The sequence below is a fragment of the Carassius auratus genome, chromosome 38, assembly GCF_003368295.1.
Source record: "Carassius auratus strain Wakin chromosome 38, ASM336829v1, whole genome shotgun sequence".
Taxonomy (NCBI): domain Eukaryota; kingdom Metazoa; phylum Chordata; class Actinopteri; order Cypriniformes; family Cyprinidae; genus Carassius; species Carassius auratus.
Window position 1 is genome coordinate 10,845,271 of NC_039280.1, and position 17,372 is coordinate 10,862,642.

The following is a 17,372-nucleotide window of genomic DNA, read 5'->3' on the forward strand; positions in this document are numbered from 1 at the left end:
CAATAGATTAAAGGGATAGTTCATTCAAAAATGAAAATTCTGTCATTAAAGGGGGGGTGAAATGCTCGTTTTCACTCAATATCCTGTTAATCTTGAGTACCTATAGAGTAGTACTGCATCCTTCATAACTCCAAAAAGTCTTTAGTTTTATTATATTCATAAAAGAAAGATAGTCTGTACTGATTTTTCCCGGAAAAACACAACCGGCTGGAGGCGTGACGTGTGGGCGGAGCTAAAGAATCACAAGCGCCAGTAGGCTTTTGCGTTGAGAGCATGTGGAAGCTGTGACATTACCCTGAGGGAAAAATCATCATCCAAAACAAACCATGGCTTACAGTCAGATTCAGCCGTTTATTTATGATCCAGAATCAGATCCCGAGGCTGAAACTGAACGAGAGCAGCAGCAGCAACGACTCGCTCCGAGCGGGGCTCACCCCGGGTCTCCGATGGGAGGTGGACGCACTAACAAGGAGGCAGAGATATTTGAAGCAGTTTTACTCACCGCCTGGGGTTCCAAAACACGATCGTGACCCTTTTTCGTTGGGATTGCATCATCCTTAAGAAATAAACGATGTGCAAATCCGGCGTCAAACTGGGCCTTGTTTGTAAAACAAGCATCTTCGAAATGCAGGGAACAAACACTTGCACAACTCCGTTGATGCTCTGTAAAAATAAACTCCATCCACTGGTCCCTTAATGCTGTTTTTTCTTTGGTAATCTGTGCAGGGTTGTCTTGCCCTGGCAACCAAAAACACACTTCTTTTGTGACATTTCGCGACGCTCTCGCTCTGATCAGTGATTGTCTGTGCTCAGCCTTTCAGTGCTCTGCTATACGGGAGCGCGCGCTCTTCCGGCAGACGTGCCTCAGGACCCATATAAGGAAATTCCGCTCCATCTAACGTCACATAGAGCCATACTGGAAAAAAAGCTTCCGAAACTTGTGACAAACCGGAAGGAGTATTTTTGGAACAGAAATACTCCTTCAAACGTACAACTTAATTTTTGAAACTTTGTCCATGTTTAGCATGGGAATACAACTCTTTAACAGTGTAAAAAACTCAGTATGCATGAAATTTCATTTCACCCCCCCTTTAATCCCCCTCATGTCATTCCAAATACAAGATATCTTCGTGCATCTTTGGAACAAAAGTTAAGATATTTTTGATGAAATCTGGGATCTCTCTGACCCTGCATAAACAGCAAGCAGAATGACATTTTCCCAGGCCCAGAAACGTGTTAAGTATATTGATAAAATAGTCCATGTAACATAAAGGGTTCAACTTCAGTTTTGAGAAGCTACCAGAATACTCGATTACGTTGATTATGTTCAGGGGAAAGCACATATGGGTTGTGGTATTTTCCAAAATATCAGAAGATGGTAACTTAAGGAGAAGAATTGTTGGATAAATTGTTATTTTTGTTTTCTTTGGACAAAAAGCATTCTCAGTTAAGTCACTGTTGTGACACATGGACTGTTTTACTGATGTCCTACATTTCTGGACCTGGGAACATTACATTTGTATTGCTGTCTATGGGGGGTCAGAGAGTTCACAGATTTAATCAAAAATATCTTAAGTTGTGTTCCTAAGATGAATAGAGGTCTTACACGTTTGGAACGATATGAGCGGAGTTATTACAGAATTTTCATTCTGGGGTGAACTATCACATTAAAGTATGTTGTTTATAGCTGTTGCGCTGAATGACGATGGAAAATGACTTCACCCTTATGTTCATGACATTTTCTCAAAAGTTATTTGAAAAAATTAAAGTAGAAACCTTACTTAGCATTTCTATGTATATAAAATAAGTTCTGTAAGTGTAATTTGAGGCAGACACCAAAATGGTATGTCATGTCTTTTGACCCTTATGCATTTGGCAGCCTTTTATCCAAAGTGACTTTGCATTCACATTTTTACATTTTAACAGTTCTTGCATTTAGGAACAAAACCCATGACCTTCCAATAGTGTAATGTTCTACTATTTGAGCTACAGAAAATAAAAAGGTGAGAGAGAGTTGTCAAAGCTGTGGTTGATATGGCAGACCTCTCACCACACATCAGAGGCAGCTGCTATTTTAGTGCATTGCTTCAAACTCTTTACAGACTCATTGTGTCAGAGGCCCTGAATACTTCAGGTTATTGTTCATGACTGACTATTGAAAAACCCTTTTTGCTTTTGAATGAACCTTTTGCTGTAATGTCCAGTAAGTGCACATATAGAGCTAACTGGCAAAGGATATTTTCACAAACTCTGCCTACTAGTGCTCCGACAATGTAACCTTAGTACAAATATCATGCTACTTCTGTTTACACATTGTGTGAATATCATCTATCACTGTACTTACTATAAACATTATTCAGTTTGGGGCTTTTTTTTAGTGTAAACTGATCCTACCACTATTTACACTTTTTCTTTCTTTTTTTTTTTTTATAATTTCAAATAAAATGTGGAAATTGTTTTGCATTCTTAGAAAAGTCTAAAAATAGGACCCAGTGTGTTGATATGAAAGATTTTTTTTTCTATATTGATTTTTTTTACAGGTATTTTGTGCAAATTTCCTGGCAGACCTTTACCAGTACTTTTTCTGTTTTTCTACATATTTGTTTTTCTTTTAGTGTGTGGTGTCCTTATTGTAAATAGTAAAATATGGCAGCATAAGAAAATTAACTATGTGGATAGAAGTATCATCAATAACATATATTGCCATTATCTATTTGGGGTCTGATTTAAAAAATGTCTGGTCATAAATGTACAGTTTACCATTATATCTCATATTAGGCATTAAATGTAAAAAGAGTCTTGGTGAAAGCCTCACAAAATACATTTTTAAATGGGCAATCTCTTGGGTATCCTTGATGCTGCAAATCAGGACCCCAACAGGAAGTAAGACATTTTCAAGCTTGTAAGCTAGGGAGAAAGAGTGTGTTAGAAACTGTTTTAAAACTGCTGAATGCAATGTCCTGCATAGTGACAATCTGTGGTTATGATACAGTACACTCCATCTAAAACTACCCTGAAGTTTTTTTTATCAGAATTGATTAAAGGAAGTGTCTAAAAAAGTATTGCCTATATACCTATATGTAAAGATAAATCCAAAATCTCAGTTGTGCCAAACCTATAAAAAAAGAGAAAAGTTTTCCAGTGTCAGCTACCTATAGTTATAGTCATAGCTAGCAAAGCATTAACGCTCTCATTTTAGCTCAAGCAATCACCTCCTATTTACTATTCCATGTCTAGTGGATTATTTTCCATCTTTTAAGCTTTGAGAGAGAGAAAATAAGTTTGACATTTGACAAGATGAAAGCCCTTGGATTTGTTGTGATAAATGTACAAAGTGGATTTATATTACAGATTTATTTATAAATTATGCACACTGTTGATGAATTCAAATGATACATACATTGGAATGCTTTATCTTCTTAACATAATTTAACATCAAATACAGTTTTCAACATGACAAACACTTTTTCCTTAAAGACGTTTAAATGCTTTTGACTAATTTGCACCGCATTTATGAATTTTTGCCCGCACTGAGAACTATTAAAAATTCATTAATTTTAATGGTTTTCAGTGTGGGCCAAAAAAGACAAGTCTGTGAAGTTCTGAGGACAACACGAGGGTTAAACCCTGCCCTGTACCAGTCTCTTCGCCATTTAACTTCCGCGCATCACCGTATCTGCAACATTATGTCATCACAAGGCAGTATTCGGGTTCTCACACCGGTAACTGGAGCACGGTGCAAGTTTAGCCTTTATCATAAGAGGTCCGACAACGAACGACTTTAAGACTTTTTTCTTAAATGCACACGAAAGCGTGTGTATTTTAGAGCAACACGAATGCAGTATGCTGTAGTCCGGGTACCGCTTCGAGTCACTTCCTTGTCCTGCGGAGAGGAGAAAGCAGTGACGTTGGTGGACCGGTCTGCGCTCTGCAAGGCGGCTGTAACGTTACCGCCGCAGAGAGAAACGACCCACGCCGGCGCGCGAACACCGACGTCTCGCGCGTGCCGAAATGTTTTGCCGTGGACCCCGACGATAGGCTGGCGGTTACTAGGCGACGCTCGACCGGGAGACAGCCGTTAACAGCTGCCGCACTATCGGTGCACCGGTGACCATGTCCTTGGTGAAGAATGACGAGGAGCAGCGATGGGTGCCGACCCACGTGCAGGTAACTGTGCTACGGGCCCGAGGGCTGCGCGCGAAGGGTAAACACGGCACCAGCGACGTTTACACCATCATCCAGCTGGGCAAAGAGAAATACTCCACCTGTGTGATGGAGAAGACCACGGACCCGGAATGGGGCGAGGAGTGCTCTTTCGAGCTGCAGCCGGGGGTCCTGGAGGGGGGAGGGCGAGACGCGATCCCACCCGGTGCTGGCGACCTGACCCTCACCGTGATGCACCGAGCTCTCATAGGACTGGATGTGTTTCTGGGCCAGGCTGTCATACCTCTGGATGAAGCATTTCAGGAACGGAAATACATGAGAAATGAGTAAGTTTGTGTTTGCTGTTTTGTTTTAGTCGTTGTTGTTATTATTAGTGTCAGTCTGAAGAAGCAGATGTGCTGCTTTAAACTCTGGATACTGGAATGAGATTTAATATTGTGCCATCAGACTAGTCGGATATGTCTTACTCGGTGCTGCAATCTGTTCCTCTGCAGTCACACCCTCTTAAATTGTCTTGGATGTTGACGGGGAAAGTAAGGGGATTTTTCTTGTGTTTCCCATATCTGTTTGTTGGGCCTCTCAGTTATGCACAATGCACATCTTTCTCATCAAACACCCCTGAGCTCATTATTAGAGGCTCCTCCAAGATCTGAAATGGGTGTGTCCCATCTGGGAGACATCCAAAATGTGTGCTGGGGGGACTCCTGTATCTGTGATGATGGTCTACACTCTTCATATCTGTCTGATTTCGGTACCGGAAGTTGCTGACAAAGTGTGGAATGTGCCAATGTTTTTTGCAGATTTTCTCTGTAACCTTTCTGATTATGTAAGACACAAGAACGAAAATTAAGGCTTGGATCATGTGCTTTCTCTTTAAATGTAATTTTCTTTGTGCTTCACCAACACAGTTGCAGTTCACAGATATTTTACAGTGACATTTGGCTAATTTATATGAATTGATACCATCTTATTCATAGGTTTTAATTGTGCAGTCTGCCATAGTGACGGTGATGTTTAGGGGTGGATTTCATACTAACACTTTTTCTAAAAAATTGCATGTTTTCACATACAATATTGCTATCTTGTAAAATAGCTACGCTTTCTTGTGAAATGAGGTTGACTTCATAGTTCCACCAATTAAGATCCATGACAAAATTAAAGCATATACAAATAGGGAGTCCAAAACAACTCTTCTTTAGGCTATACTATAATCCTGGTAACTCAAAGATGGTTTAAACAGATGTTTAATAATAAAATAAAAGCACAGCACTGTTAAATTGCATTACCACTCCACCAAAAATAGTTGGGCAGTTGGCATGATTTGACAGCAGTGTCACTGCATTGTGATGTGTGACTCTGTATAGCATTACAATCCATTTGAAAATCATTTTTTTTACACCGAAAAAAAGTAATTACTTAAAATGCAGGGCTATTTAAATACATTATTAAAGGAAAAAATGGCTTTAAAAATGGCCTAAATAAATGGTGACCAGAGAACCTATAGACGTACAATTTTGTTTTTGAATAAAAATTTTATGACCATGTTATTTATCGTCTACCTATCTGCAGGTTTGCTGTCATACCTGTTGGCCATTCATATTAAGATATTGTTCTCTAGAATTAGCAAATAGTTTTTGAGTGACACCAGAAGCAGCTGTGGTGCTAGATATCAGAAGCTCAGAATAGCTCAAGATGGACCTTTTGATCAGACTGGTGGAGTTCGACAACTTCATTTCTCGTTCATCCTGAGGAGAAAGAAAACTTTTTTTTTTTTTTTTTATCTGTGTAATTGTAGCATGCAAAGTGTTTCAAGATGTATTTTAGTAGACTGTTTATGTGTCTGATTCTGTGGAAATACATTTAAAATACATTATTCTCTGTATATGTCCCACTTCCTGTAACAGGCAAGCAAATACAATTTTTGTGTGTCTGTGTTATAGAGAGGCTCTTTAGTGCTGCTCTCTAGCTTTTCTGGTATCATGTCTGTAGAGATTAAACTGGACTTAATGTTGAACTTCTGTGAAGAAGTTCCTGTTTTATGTGACAAGTGAGACTGACAAATCAAGAGTAAGTAATGTGACACAATTACAATTATTTTGCAACATACATAATCTAGCCAAATAGAGGCATGCACTACTACCAGGCAGTAAATGGTAGCGCAAAATAAGACTAATTCAACTTGTACTATCAAATTTTAAGATAAATCACTATAAATAAATTAAACTGTTTTCCTCTTTGTGTACACCAGTAATGTATTGCACCATTTGTTCTTAAAGTAATAGTTCACCCAAAAATACAAATGTGCTGAAAAGTTTGAAGATATTGTAGACAAATTTGTTTAATCATCAGAATAGATTTGGAGAAATGTATCATTTATTACAAACCCAAGCTGCTAATTGATGGACTGGACACTTGTGGGTTACTTGTGATTTGTTATGTTTTTATCAGCTGTTTGGTCTCTCATTTTGACGGGCTGGTCCTCTCTTGTCCTTCACTTTCGTAACTCCTCTTTCATCCTTCCAGAGCTCCTCCATGGGACTCGAGACTGGTAAAGAAAATAAAGATTTGAAGATTATTTAATTCTTTTTATGAATTACAATCTCCATTTGACACAAACCCAAAGTTATACATAGAAAAATACTTCAGCCTAGCACAAAACTGATTGTTTCTCTGGGTCCCATCCGTCTCAGGTAGTCCCTCATTGACCCTGAAGGTTTGTTATTTGCTGAAAGTGTTGCTCACTTCTTGGTACCTGGTGATTTCCAGATTGCGTGTTGGTATATCCCCTTGTTTGCGTAGGTGGGGTGAATCGGGTAGACAGATGAATCATGTAGTTAGTGTGTGGGTTGGCAAATTACCATTGTAAGACATAACAAATAGGTCACTCTTGACTCTGCACTTCATGATTATAGCATTTAGTCAGATGGGAAACTCAGATATTCTATACCTGGCACGAAATGTGTGTTTGATCTATTTACGGCATTATTCAAAAGAACCACACTGTGAAAGTGCCCGTTCTGCGAGATGCTGAGCAATACAGCCCACATCTAACCTGCTGCTCACCTCGCATAGAGATGAAATGATTGTAATGCAGAATCTGGGCTATTTAGATTGATGCTGGAACTAGTGGGTGTTTTAAGCTCATTGGTTCAGTGTGGTGATTGTAAAAGGTGCTACAAAGAAGACAAACGGTGAACGTGAAAATGACTCATTTGACTTGCTGACTACTTGCTTTGGAATCTTAAGCTCTTCAAAGACACAGAAAGTCGCTTTCGCATGGTACGTTTTTCCGAGTTGAAACAATATTCAGTTATTGATTTCTAGTTTACCAAGTTCATGTTTCTTTTCTGTTTCTTTGTGGACTAGGAATTGTTTGAGCACACCATTGTACATAACATACTGCAACAATGCATGTGATTTACCTCCTATAACTCAGCATCTGCAGACAAGGCATTTTGCCTCAAAGATGGAACATGTTACTCAAGATATTTAGACCTTAGAGGTTGTTTAGAAACATCATGTAGCATTAATCTTAAGATTATTTTTATTCAGTATCATATTTGATACATCAGACTTTTTATCAGACTATATACCATGATTTAATGAGAATACGGGGGTTTGAGGTAAAAAAAGCCTCCGTTTTATTTAGTAGCTAAAACTTGGCAAAAATAAGCAATGCTGTACAGTCGCTGATATTTACATCCAAAAAGTAAGATGAAATTCTGATCAATTTAATGTAACTCAAGGAGGTCTTTTTAACAACATAACAGTCTTCTTATGCATAAAAATATTAGTTGTCATTATGTATCTCCCAAATGTATTTCTTAATGCAGTAATATTTAATGCTTATATTCATCATGTTGTATCGTTGGAGACCAAGCATAATGCAATATTTGATACCCACATTTTAACAAGATTAATATATATATATATATATATATATATATATATATATAAAATATGGAAATTGACAATCATATTGCTTCAGTCCAGTAAAAGCTTATCTTGAAACATAAGTTTTCCATATTTACTTTAAGTCAATTAAAGATTTAACAACAAAAAGTCACATGTACCACAGCCTGAAGGTGAACGGTTTCAAAATTACATAAAAAAGCCTTTTACATGCTAAATCGTGTAAACTATTAGATTATGATGATAGAATGTATATAGTAAGTTGTCTACAATGGTTTGTTCAAAGTTTTGATCATGGCGATCATTTAGGCCTTCTTGCACAAGAGTGTCCTATTGGCATATTTTGAGTGTGGGCATAAAAGTATTCATCACTTGTGAATAAATTGGTCAATGGAACTATACATGAATTTAAGAAAATTAGAGAGAAATATCTAGCTTTTAAAGACTAAAGTTAAATGACATCAACAGTGATTAGACAAGACATTCAAAGGATGAGAATTGAAGGTAATTATGCTTGCACGTCTAGAATTGACAAGGGTGTTCATTTTTTGATGAAGTGACTTTGCGCTGTGTTCAGGGCTGTAGATGAACCACCTGGAAGGAGAATGTTTGATTTCATGTGAGAGATTGTGATGATGCTGCTGGTGATCCTTGATACTTTGCCACGAAGCTCACAAGGCTGATATATTTTTCTGTTTGTGTATGCATGAAAATCTTTGTTTCCCAGATGCACTGATTTCTTTTTAATCTGATTTGGGACATATACTATCTCCATTTGAACCTATAGTCCAAGCAAAACTGAAGTAATACCTGTTCAACAATCCTATAGTTTTGTCTGCATATTAAACTTGAACAGGAGAAACTATTTTAATGGTAAAAATTAATTTATCCACCTTTACTAATTGCAATATTAAACAACATATCCCAGTGTCGCATCAGTGTGATGCTACCATAGCAAAAAATCTGGAATAATGCCAAATGTGTTTATTAGTAAATGTGAATAATTAATAGACATTCCTGTGTGGGTGGATCTGCATATCTGTTCATCTGTTAATTGGTTAATTGTTTTCTTTTAATGTGTTGTCAAGGGGCCGTTTAAACAGCCAAGTTTCGAACGATAAGAAAATAGCATTATTAGTGTGTGTGTATGTGTGTGTGTGTCTTGCTGTCGTGTGAAGTGTCTAGAAAAGCAATAATGCTGATGGAAGAAAGCTGACCTTCTTGTCCCAGCTCTGCCTTTGTCAGCATGTGTGAGTTTGTCTGTGTAGCTATTTCTGTGTGTTTACATGAAGCTGAGTATCAGGAAATCCTATATTTAATTTAACAGTAAGCTCATTTGCATTGCGATCTAAGTTCAAACATAACGTTTGTGTATTTGTGTTTGAAAATGTATGTGTGAATGTAGAGGAGAGGGCACCTGGCAAACCCAACAGCATCAGATCAATAAATCTATCCTTGAGCCTTCACTGACTGCTAGAAATATAAAGGTTCACTCACAATTCCTCCAATCCAAAGGGCAGAGACAAAAAATGCACATATATCTTTGTAATAACTGAAAAATGGCTGGTATTAAAATTCTGTGCAATTTGTCTCAAATAAAACACCTTAAGAAATCTAAATGTTAAATTGATAATTTCCCCATCATTTCAAACATGAATATATATTTTGAAGATACGTCAAGATGATATATTTTTAGTGTGTAGGCCTGTGTTATTTTTTCTAGATAGTCTAGTCAGTGTTGTTTGTTAGGTTTGAGCATTTTGAGATTTTAAAGGAATTTCATTTTATATTTGATTATCTTATTACATTTTTAGTTTACTCGCCTGACTGATATACTATTTTACACACACACACACACACACACACACACACACACGTCTGGTCAGCTATCCTTGTGGCGACTCTCCATAGGCGTAATGGTTTTTATACTGTACAGACCGTATTTTCTATCACCCTACACCAACTCTACCCCTAAACCTAACCCTCACAGGAAACTTTCTGCATTTTTAGATTTTCAAGAAACTTCATTCTGTGTAATTTATTAGCTTGTTTACCCGTGGGGACCTCAATTTAGGTCCCCACCATGACACGAGTCCCCATGAGTCTGTGTGTATTCAGGTTTAAGTCCCCACCAGAATAGAAATGTAGTTGATGATGGGGTAGGGCTGTGCAAAAAATCGAATGTGATTTTCATGCACATCTCATCTGTAAAAACGCTCCTTTAATTGGAAGTATTATCTCCAGCACGTGTGTTCAGATCATGGTTGCCAGGTTTTCACAACAAATCCTGATGGGGACTCGCCATGAACACCAGAGAGAAATGCACATTTCGTATGGATTACATATTCAGAGAGTAGCCTATTTATTTTGGTTTTTAATATTTTCGTTTAAAAGTAGACATTTCAAGCTTTCTATAATAGCCTATATTTCTCAAATCTGTGAGGCACAAGCTGAGTTTCGGCACCTTCCAGTTCACGTGCAATGCAAGTGATCGTGTCAGCGCCTTATTACATTGTCTGCTATATATTTGCTTCTTATTTATTAAATACAGGCAATTGGTTGATAAAACACTGATCAAAATTAAGATACAATTTATACAAAATTAAAATATTTTAAAGAGACTACATAAATTTTTTTTATGAAGTGATCAATGTTTTACCCATGTCTCCAGACATATTGCACATCTCATGATGTATCATATCTTTCTCATGCTGCATTCTCACTTTCATAATCAACATTGATTAAATTAAAAACAATGACGTCACATATTTTCCAACCCGGCCCTCAGTCCTGTTGCAACCGTCGTTGTTTAGGTACCTTAAACGCACACGTACAGTCTCTGAGTCATTGCTGCAACCAGGAGATGAAGAGAGCTGAGATCCACATCACCTAGCACATCGTCGTCTCTGCCACCCCAGGGTGGCAACTGATGAGAAACAAGTCCCCACAAATTTAAAATACTGAATGCTGATTTAAGAAACATCTTATTGAATGTGTGTTGATTGTGTTGTTTGGATTGTAGAACTATGCAGTTATTGCCTTTAATTTGACATGGTTACAGTTCATCTTTTCATTTAAGGCCAGTTCTATGTAGTTTCAACCCAATTAAAAAACAAAAGATAAATGCTGATATCTGTGCCATCTGTCTGTATTAAATGTAGGCTACTTACTGTGCAGTTTCTGCCGTTAATTTCAGATGGTTACGGTTATTGTTTTCATTGATTAGGATTGGAGCTAAACTCTGCAGGACACCAGCCCTCCAAAGCCAAGTTTGGTGACCCCTGCTATAAAGAGTTAGATGATGTAGTTCCGCTTGCATTCATCAGTGTATCCCTTTAACACAGTTTTCTTAAATCATTATTGTTCATAGGTGGTACCGGCTGCATTCTAAAACTGGCAAAAAGGAGAAAGAACGAGGGGAGCTTCAGTTGACCGTACAGTTCACCCGGCACAACCTGACGGCCAGCATGTACGACCTTTCCATGAAAGACAAACCTCGTTCTGCTTTCGATAAGCTCAGAGAACGCATGAGAGCTAAGAAGCGCTCTATCGAAGAAGATTCCTCTTCTGCCATTGTCTCTGGTGGATACGGAGCACTGGCACACATGCGGGGGGCGCCTGCCGAGTGATGGGGGCGGTGAGGAAGACTATGAGGATGATGAAGGAGGGGAGGCCCGCAGGAGTAAGATGAGAAGTTTTTTCCTGCGTGGGAGGTTAAGGAAGTCTTCAGACACGCGTTCAAGCACGTCACTGGGCTCCGAGAGCAGCGAGTCTTCATCGCGGGGCGGCAGCCTCAGCCCGACAGCAGGTATCAGTGTGGTGGTCTCAGATCTGTCCAACTCTCCGAGTAACAGCAGCAACCTGACTACAGACAACAGTCCAGGTATGCACAGCAAAATCTGGGTGTTATACTTTTTAAATAGTATTTTTTAAATATATTTTTTAATATATATTCCAGGTTCAGTACAAGTTCAACTCAATTGATAAAAACTGAATTTCCAACTGCTTTTCTTTTAAACGATCTATAAATAAATGATGATTAAAAAAAAACTTAAATCTGGGTTAGAGTGAGGTTTTTGCAATGGAGATGAATGGGGTCAATCTATAAACATTAGAATACTTTCTATTTCAGTAGTTGAGGAACAAAACAAAATTTATGTTAACGTGATTTTAGTGTGGAAAAAACTGCTCATTAACCTGTTCAGTCTTTTCACTTTGCTGTCATGACTATGTAATGTTGTAAATCCTAAAGCGGTGAAATAAAAAAAAAGTTATTTTAAACGGTTTTACAGCTCAACTAATACACCTATTAAAGTGCCCAAAAAATGCTTATTCAAGTTGATAATTTTATTTTTGGAGTGTTAAAATTTAGACTGATCCCTCATAAAAAAAAAAATATATAATAAAAAAAAAAATCAAAGTTACAGTGAAGATTCATTATTATGTCTCAAGTGTTGCTGACTGAGATTATGGGTTTACTCTCACTAGCCAGTTTGAACCGTGCCCGAGTGCATCTGACCACCAAAGCGCGCTTCGTTTGACTAGTGTGAGTGCTTCGAACTGTGCCCGGGCGCGGCTCAATTAGCCGGACCTGGCCCGCTTGGAAGAGGTGGGCCAGGGCACGGTTCAGTTGGACTCGGGCGCGGTTCGCATGCAGTGTGAGCGCTAACAGTGCTGGAGCATGGAAAAGGACGCATTGCATCACGGTTTTGCGACGCTCCAAAACCAACATGGCAGGGAAAGGGTCGCTTTGGTCTACGGCAGAGGTGCAAAATGCATAAAAACGAAAAACTGCAAAGTCCTTGCTGCACTTCAGCTGGTACCTTACAAACATCCTCATACGAGCAGCACAATTACGTGAGAATTTTCGCGCCACTAAGGCGACACATCTGTTTAACAACAGGCTGTGAGAGAGCTGTGGACCAAACGACACAAAATTATCCACAAAGAAAACAGAGAGCGATTGGCTCCATTGTGTTCAGAGAGCGCCGCTCTTCCTGTTTATCCTGAAACCGTCGCACCATAATGACGTAAGCGTGCTCCGGCACGAATGCTGAAACCCTATATGTGAGTGCAGGCCAGAGGGGGAGTGGGGAGGGGGGACAATCGTACTCGGGCCCGGTTCATGGCAACCGTGCCTAGTGTGAGTACACCCTAAATGGGTGGTTGATTGCGGTTTCATTTTTTTACGTTATTTAGTATGTAATGCTGCTGCAAATATCTGCAAAGCTACAAGGCTGAAAGTTGCAAATGGAGATATTTTAAAATTATGGCAGCTTCATGCTGACAAAAATGGCTCATAGGGTCTACAAGGAGTTACTTTTGTGACCTCACAAACCCTGATAAACCCCACCCCCAGGAACATGCAACAAAGGAGCGAGGCCATGTTGTGCTGTTTTAGAGAAGAGGAAGAGTTGTTACCATGTCGTCAAATCTAGGGGTGCACGAAAATCTCTATTCATGTATGAATCGTGATTGACTTCTAACGATTCTAAAGGATTCACAAGTTCCAAAATCAAAAGCAGAGGTTCTTAATCCTGTTCCATGGATGGATATTTTTCACATAGCTATAAGAAGTTTTAAACATTTAAGTTCATGCGGTTGCTGTGTTGTATTAAAACTTTAATCAGGATAAAACCATTTACAGTATTAAAAGCTAAGAGAAGCATTAGCATTTACAAATAACAGCGAATCACAAAGTATGAGACAACAACAAACAATAAACACACCATTAAGAGCCATGTGCTTGCACATGTTCTTGTGTGATCATTTTCACGTCTCAACCTGGCTCAAATTGATAAACAATAATGATGATGCCATTGCTTACACAACATAACTGGATCGCATGCCGCTGAGGCGAGGGGTGTGATGTTTAGAGATGCACTGGCGATTTAGCGAATCACAACACACTGGGCAAGCTAACCAATCTGAGCACATCACATATTTTTGAGGGAGAGGCTTCATGAAAACAGGAAATCATCTCAGTGTTTATTGTAGAAAACAGTGTAATAATAATAGTGCTGTAATAATAGTGCTTTTTCTTTTTTATATAACTCGACCTTTTGGTGAAACTATGTACTTCTCTTTGGTGATGTATTGGATCTCGTTATTTAGTCTTCTTAAACTACACCCCTTTTTTACAAGTTAAAATTCAGATCCATCTAATCAACAACTGGTGAGAAACAAGTCCCCACACTAAATTTTTTTTCCTTCATTATAGTTTATTTCACTCAGTTATATGTCAAAAATGGAAGACAAAATGTAGGTCTCACTTTAATGTATTAGGTGGCTGTAACTAATTATGTTCTTTTTAAATTAAAAATTTGATACATTGCACTTATTGTGAACATGCATGTTTTTACGTTAAACTTAATACCTGGATGTAATTACATGTAATTAATTTCTGAAATTACATTTGATTACACTGTTGACCCACCCTTAAACCTACCATTACCACCAAGCCTGTCCCTTACCCGTATCCTGCCTCAATAGCAGCAAAAGTGTTTTGCAAGACAATATGAACACATGATTTAATAAAGTACATCGTAGTTAAGGCCACCTAATATAAAGTGGGACTAAAGTCTGTTGTGTCTTTCAGAACACACAGTGGCTCCCTCACCACAGGTGTCTCCTGTCAGACATGTGATGTTTGACATCAACTTACCAGTGCCTCATTCTGTGACGTCAGAGAACGACACCCCTATTCTGCTTCCTTCAGTTTGGGTGAATGGGAATCCAGTTGAAACGTCTCCTCTTACTCACCACCCACCATCACTCGTACTTCAGCAAGCTCAACCAGAGTCAAGCAAACCAGTAACTCAGTCAGGTCAACCACAGGCAACCACGCTGCCAGCCAAGCCTCAGACAACCCAGCTCCCAAAGTCCCAGTCAAAGTCAAGGCCCGAGCCCCTGCTCCCAGCCCTGGGGGTGCTTCAGAAGGGCTCTCTCTCCCTCTCCTGCAGAACCTCTCTCACCGTGGGGAAGACAAGCAGGGCGGCAGCCCTGTGGACGGCCGTCGCTGGTCCTTCGATAAACCTGGAGAGGAAGAAAAAGCAGCCATTGTAGCAGCATTAGAGCAAGCTGGAAGACTTACAGATGAGGTTGAGCTGGAAACAGTGATACCTGCTGGAGAGACAGAGACTCAGAGCAAGAAAAGGAGGGGCCTGTTCTTACATGGGAAAGGTGATTCGGCTGGGAAAGGACCAATCGCGAGCAAAGAGGAAGCAGAACGTGCTCAACCACTTATAGAAGTCAAACATAAAGGATGGTTCAGCTCCAAGGACTCACACAGTAAACCCAGGTAAACTTATCTTTGCTGATTTTATGATAGAAATGCTAAATAGAAGCGTGTGTGTGTGTGTGTGTGTATTTGTGGTTCATTGAGAGTAAAAAAATTGACATGCAGCCATAGATCTAGTTTCAACATCTGCATTGCAGAGGGAGGCGTTGCCTGGAAACCTGAACTCTTGAGTTGTTTCCTTTTAACTTTCTCTTCCTTTCTCTCTGTCTCTTCACACTTGTTCTCCCTCAATACCAAGATGAGATTTTTCCATTTTCATCGGCAAGTGCTATTTTTCACTGCAGACAGATGGATTTGAATGTGTGTGGGAGTGTTTGTGTTCGCTATGAATGGGAGGAGTCACTCAGTTGAATTCTGTCACTGACCTAAACCAGTAATAACTGCATTCTTGTTTCTGTTGTAGGTGTGTATGCCGTCCATTGTTTGGTAAATATTTTTATTTTTTCATGGGTGTTGGTAGATCACACTCTGTTCTATTTTTTCAGAGCTTTGGTTTGGGTTTTTGTAAAGTAGGGAACGCCTCTACAGGCTGCGTCAGTTGATACGTGCACGCACATGAGAATAAACATACATAACCCTCTAGGATTTTGCAACTTCATCAATTGCATGTTAACTGGGAGAGCTTACAGTTATGTCACATCTTCAATTTTTCATCAAAAAGGTAAACATGAAGGGGAAAATTAAATCTGTGAATTCCAGGTGTATCAAATTAATCTTATGTTGAAGTTTCCTGCTGATGTCTTGGAGCAAATTCCACAGTGAGCATCATTGTTGTACTCACTCTGCAGGGAACTTGAAGTGAGATTTCTCAGAAGAAAGCAGCATTACTGCTCATATCTGCATATATGGTCCATGTGCGAAGACGTTACAGACATTTTATTTATTTAAAATCCTTTTAGACAACTTTTGCTTCCAGTATTGACCTTTTGTTTCTTGAGTTTTGAAATTAGTAAAACCTCAAGACTTGCAAAGTTTCTTGGCTCTTTTTGGCACTTTTTAGTTGCTTACATTTGTTTCTAAGGACCCTACAAAATGCACCATATTGGTGTCTGTAAAAAATGCAAAAATACCTTTTGGAATTTGCTTCTTGATAACTTTAAAATTAAATGCTTAGACCATGATTTATGGTAGGATTTCACAGCAAAACAAAAACATTCTGGAAATAGCAATTATTTGTGTCCCGCTTACAATCCTAAAGGAAGTGAGATAAATGTGTATAAACAAATAGACCAAAGAGAATATTATCTATACTGATCAAGTTATTATTCACCCATAAAATGTCCCATAACAGGCTAAATCTTTGACTAATGACCTATTAAATGGATACATATTAAGCCTTGACCTAACATAAAAACAGTTTTATTTTGACAATCACCATTTACAATGCCGTTTAGCTCACAACTATTGTTAATCTTTTCCCAAGCAACTGCCTTATAGCATGATTTTATTATCCCTGTGACATCCAGTTCAAATGAATTCATAAAAATGTCACTGAAGTTCAGCTACTGGAACATGTCAAATAACCCAACCAATCACATGCTCTTCTGTTTACTCGCTTGAAGCAAAAAGTGATTTTGTTTGTGAACTTAACTATATGGACATAGATGTGACTCTGTAGAAGTCTATCTTGTTTGCTCGGTCTTTCTTTTTCTTCCTCTCACCTCTACCTCCGATACAGTTGGGTGATTTTATGACCTTTCAAACTCAGCATTTCAATGTTTCTCAGAGTAAAGCAGGTTTAGCCAGACACTGTGTTCAAAATATTATCTTACATCATACTGTCTGCCTTCCACATGACGAGGCACTACTGCAGTGGTATTTCTTTGAACAGCAAAAGATAAGGTAGACAACATTTATTTAACTGAATTATACTGAGAAGTTATCATATGATCTATGTTTGTCATTGCACTCTGGGGAATTTACATGATCCTAGTGTGCTCTGATTTTATACTGCATATTTCACCATAAATGTCATCAATATATCACATATACATAA

At 38.7% G+C, this 17,372-nt stretch overlaps 2 protein-coding genes across 2 annotated transcripts; both read left to right on the forward strand.

The window, feature by feature from the left end:
* Nucleotides 1–3,658: 3,658 nt before the first annotated feature.
* LOC113057048 (rab11 family-interacting protein 5-like) lies at nt 3,659–11,684 on the forward strand (the record flags this gene model as incomplete). The annotated part of the gene is made up of 2 exons (XM_026224067.1): nt 3,659–4,490; nt 11,447–11,684. Coding segments are annotated over exons 1-2 (615 nt in total), but the record flags the coding sequence as incomplete, so codon positions are not given.
* Nucleotides 11,685–11,693: 9 nt separating this feature from the next.
* On the forward strand, nt 11,694–15,141 carry LOC113057498 (rab11 family-interacting protein 5-like). The gene is made up of 2 exons (XM_026224921.1): nt 11,694–11,959; nt 14,675–15,141. The coding sequence occupies exons 1-2, from the start codon at nt 11,764–11,766 to the stop codon at nt 15,139–15,141; spliced, it is 663 nt and encodes a 220-aa protein (XP_026080706.1). The 5' UTR covers nt 11,694–11,763.
* Nucleotides 15,142–17,372: the final 2,231 nt, after the last annotated feature.

What these genes read in the sequence shown, in the direction of transcription:
- LOC113057498 (XM_026224921.1), top strand. Translation starts at nt 11,764, where the DNA reads ATGAGAAGTTTTTTCCTGCGTGGGAGGTTAAGGAAGTCTTCAGACACG. An exon ending in GACTACAGACAACAGTCCAG is followed by an intron (nt 11,960 to 14,674) that starts GTATGCACAGCA and finishes TGTGTCTTTCAG; the next exon opens with AACACACAGTGGCTCCCTCA.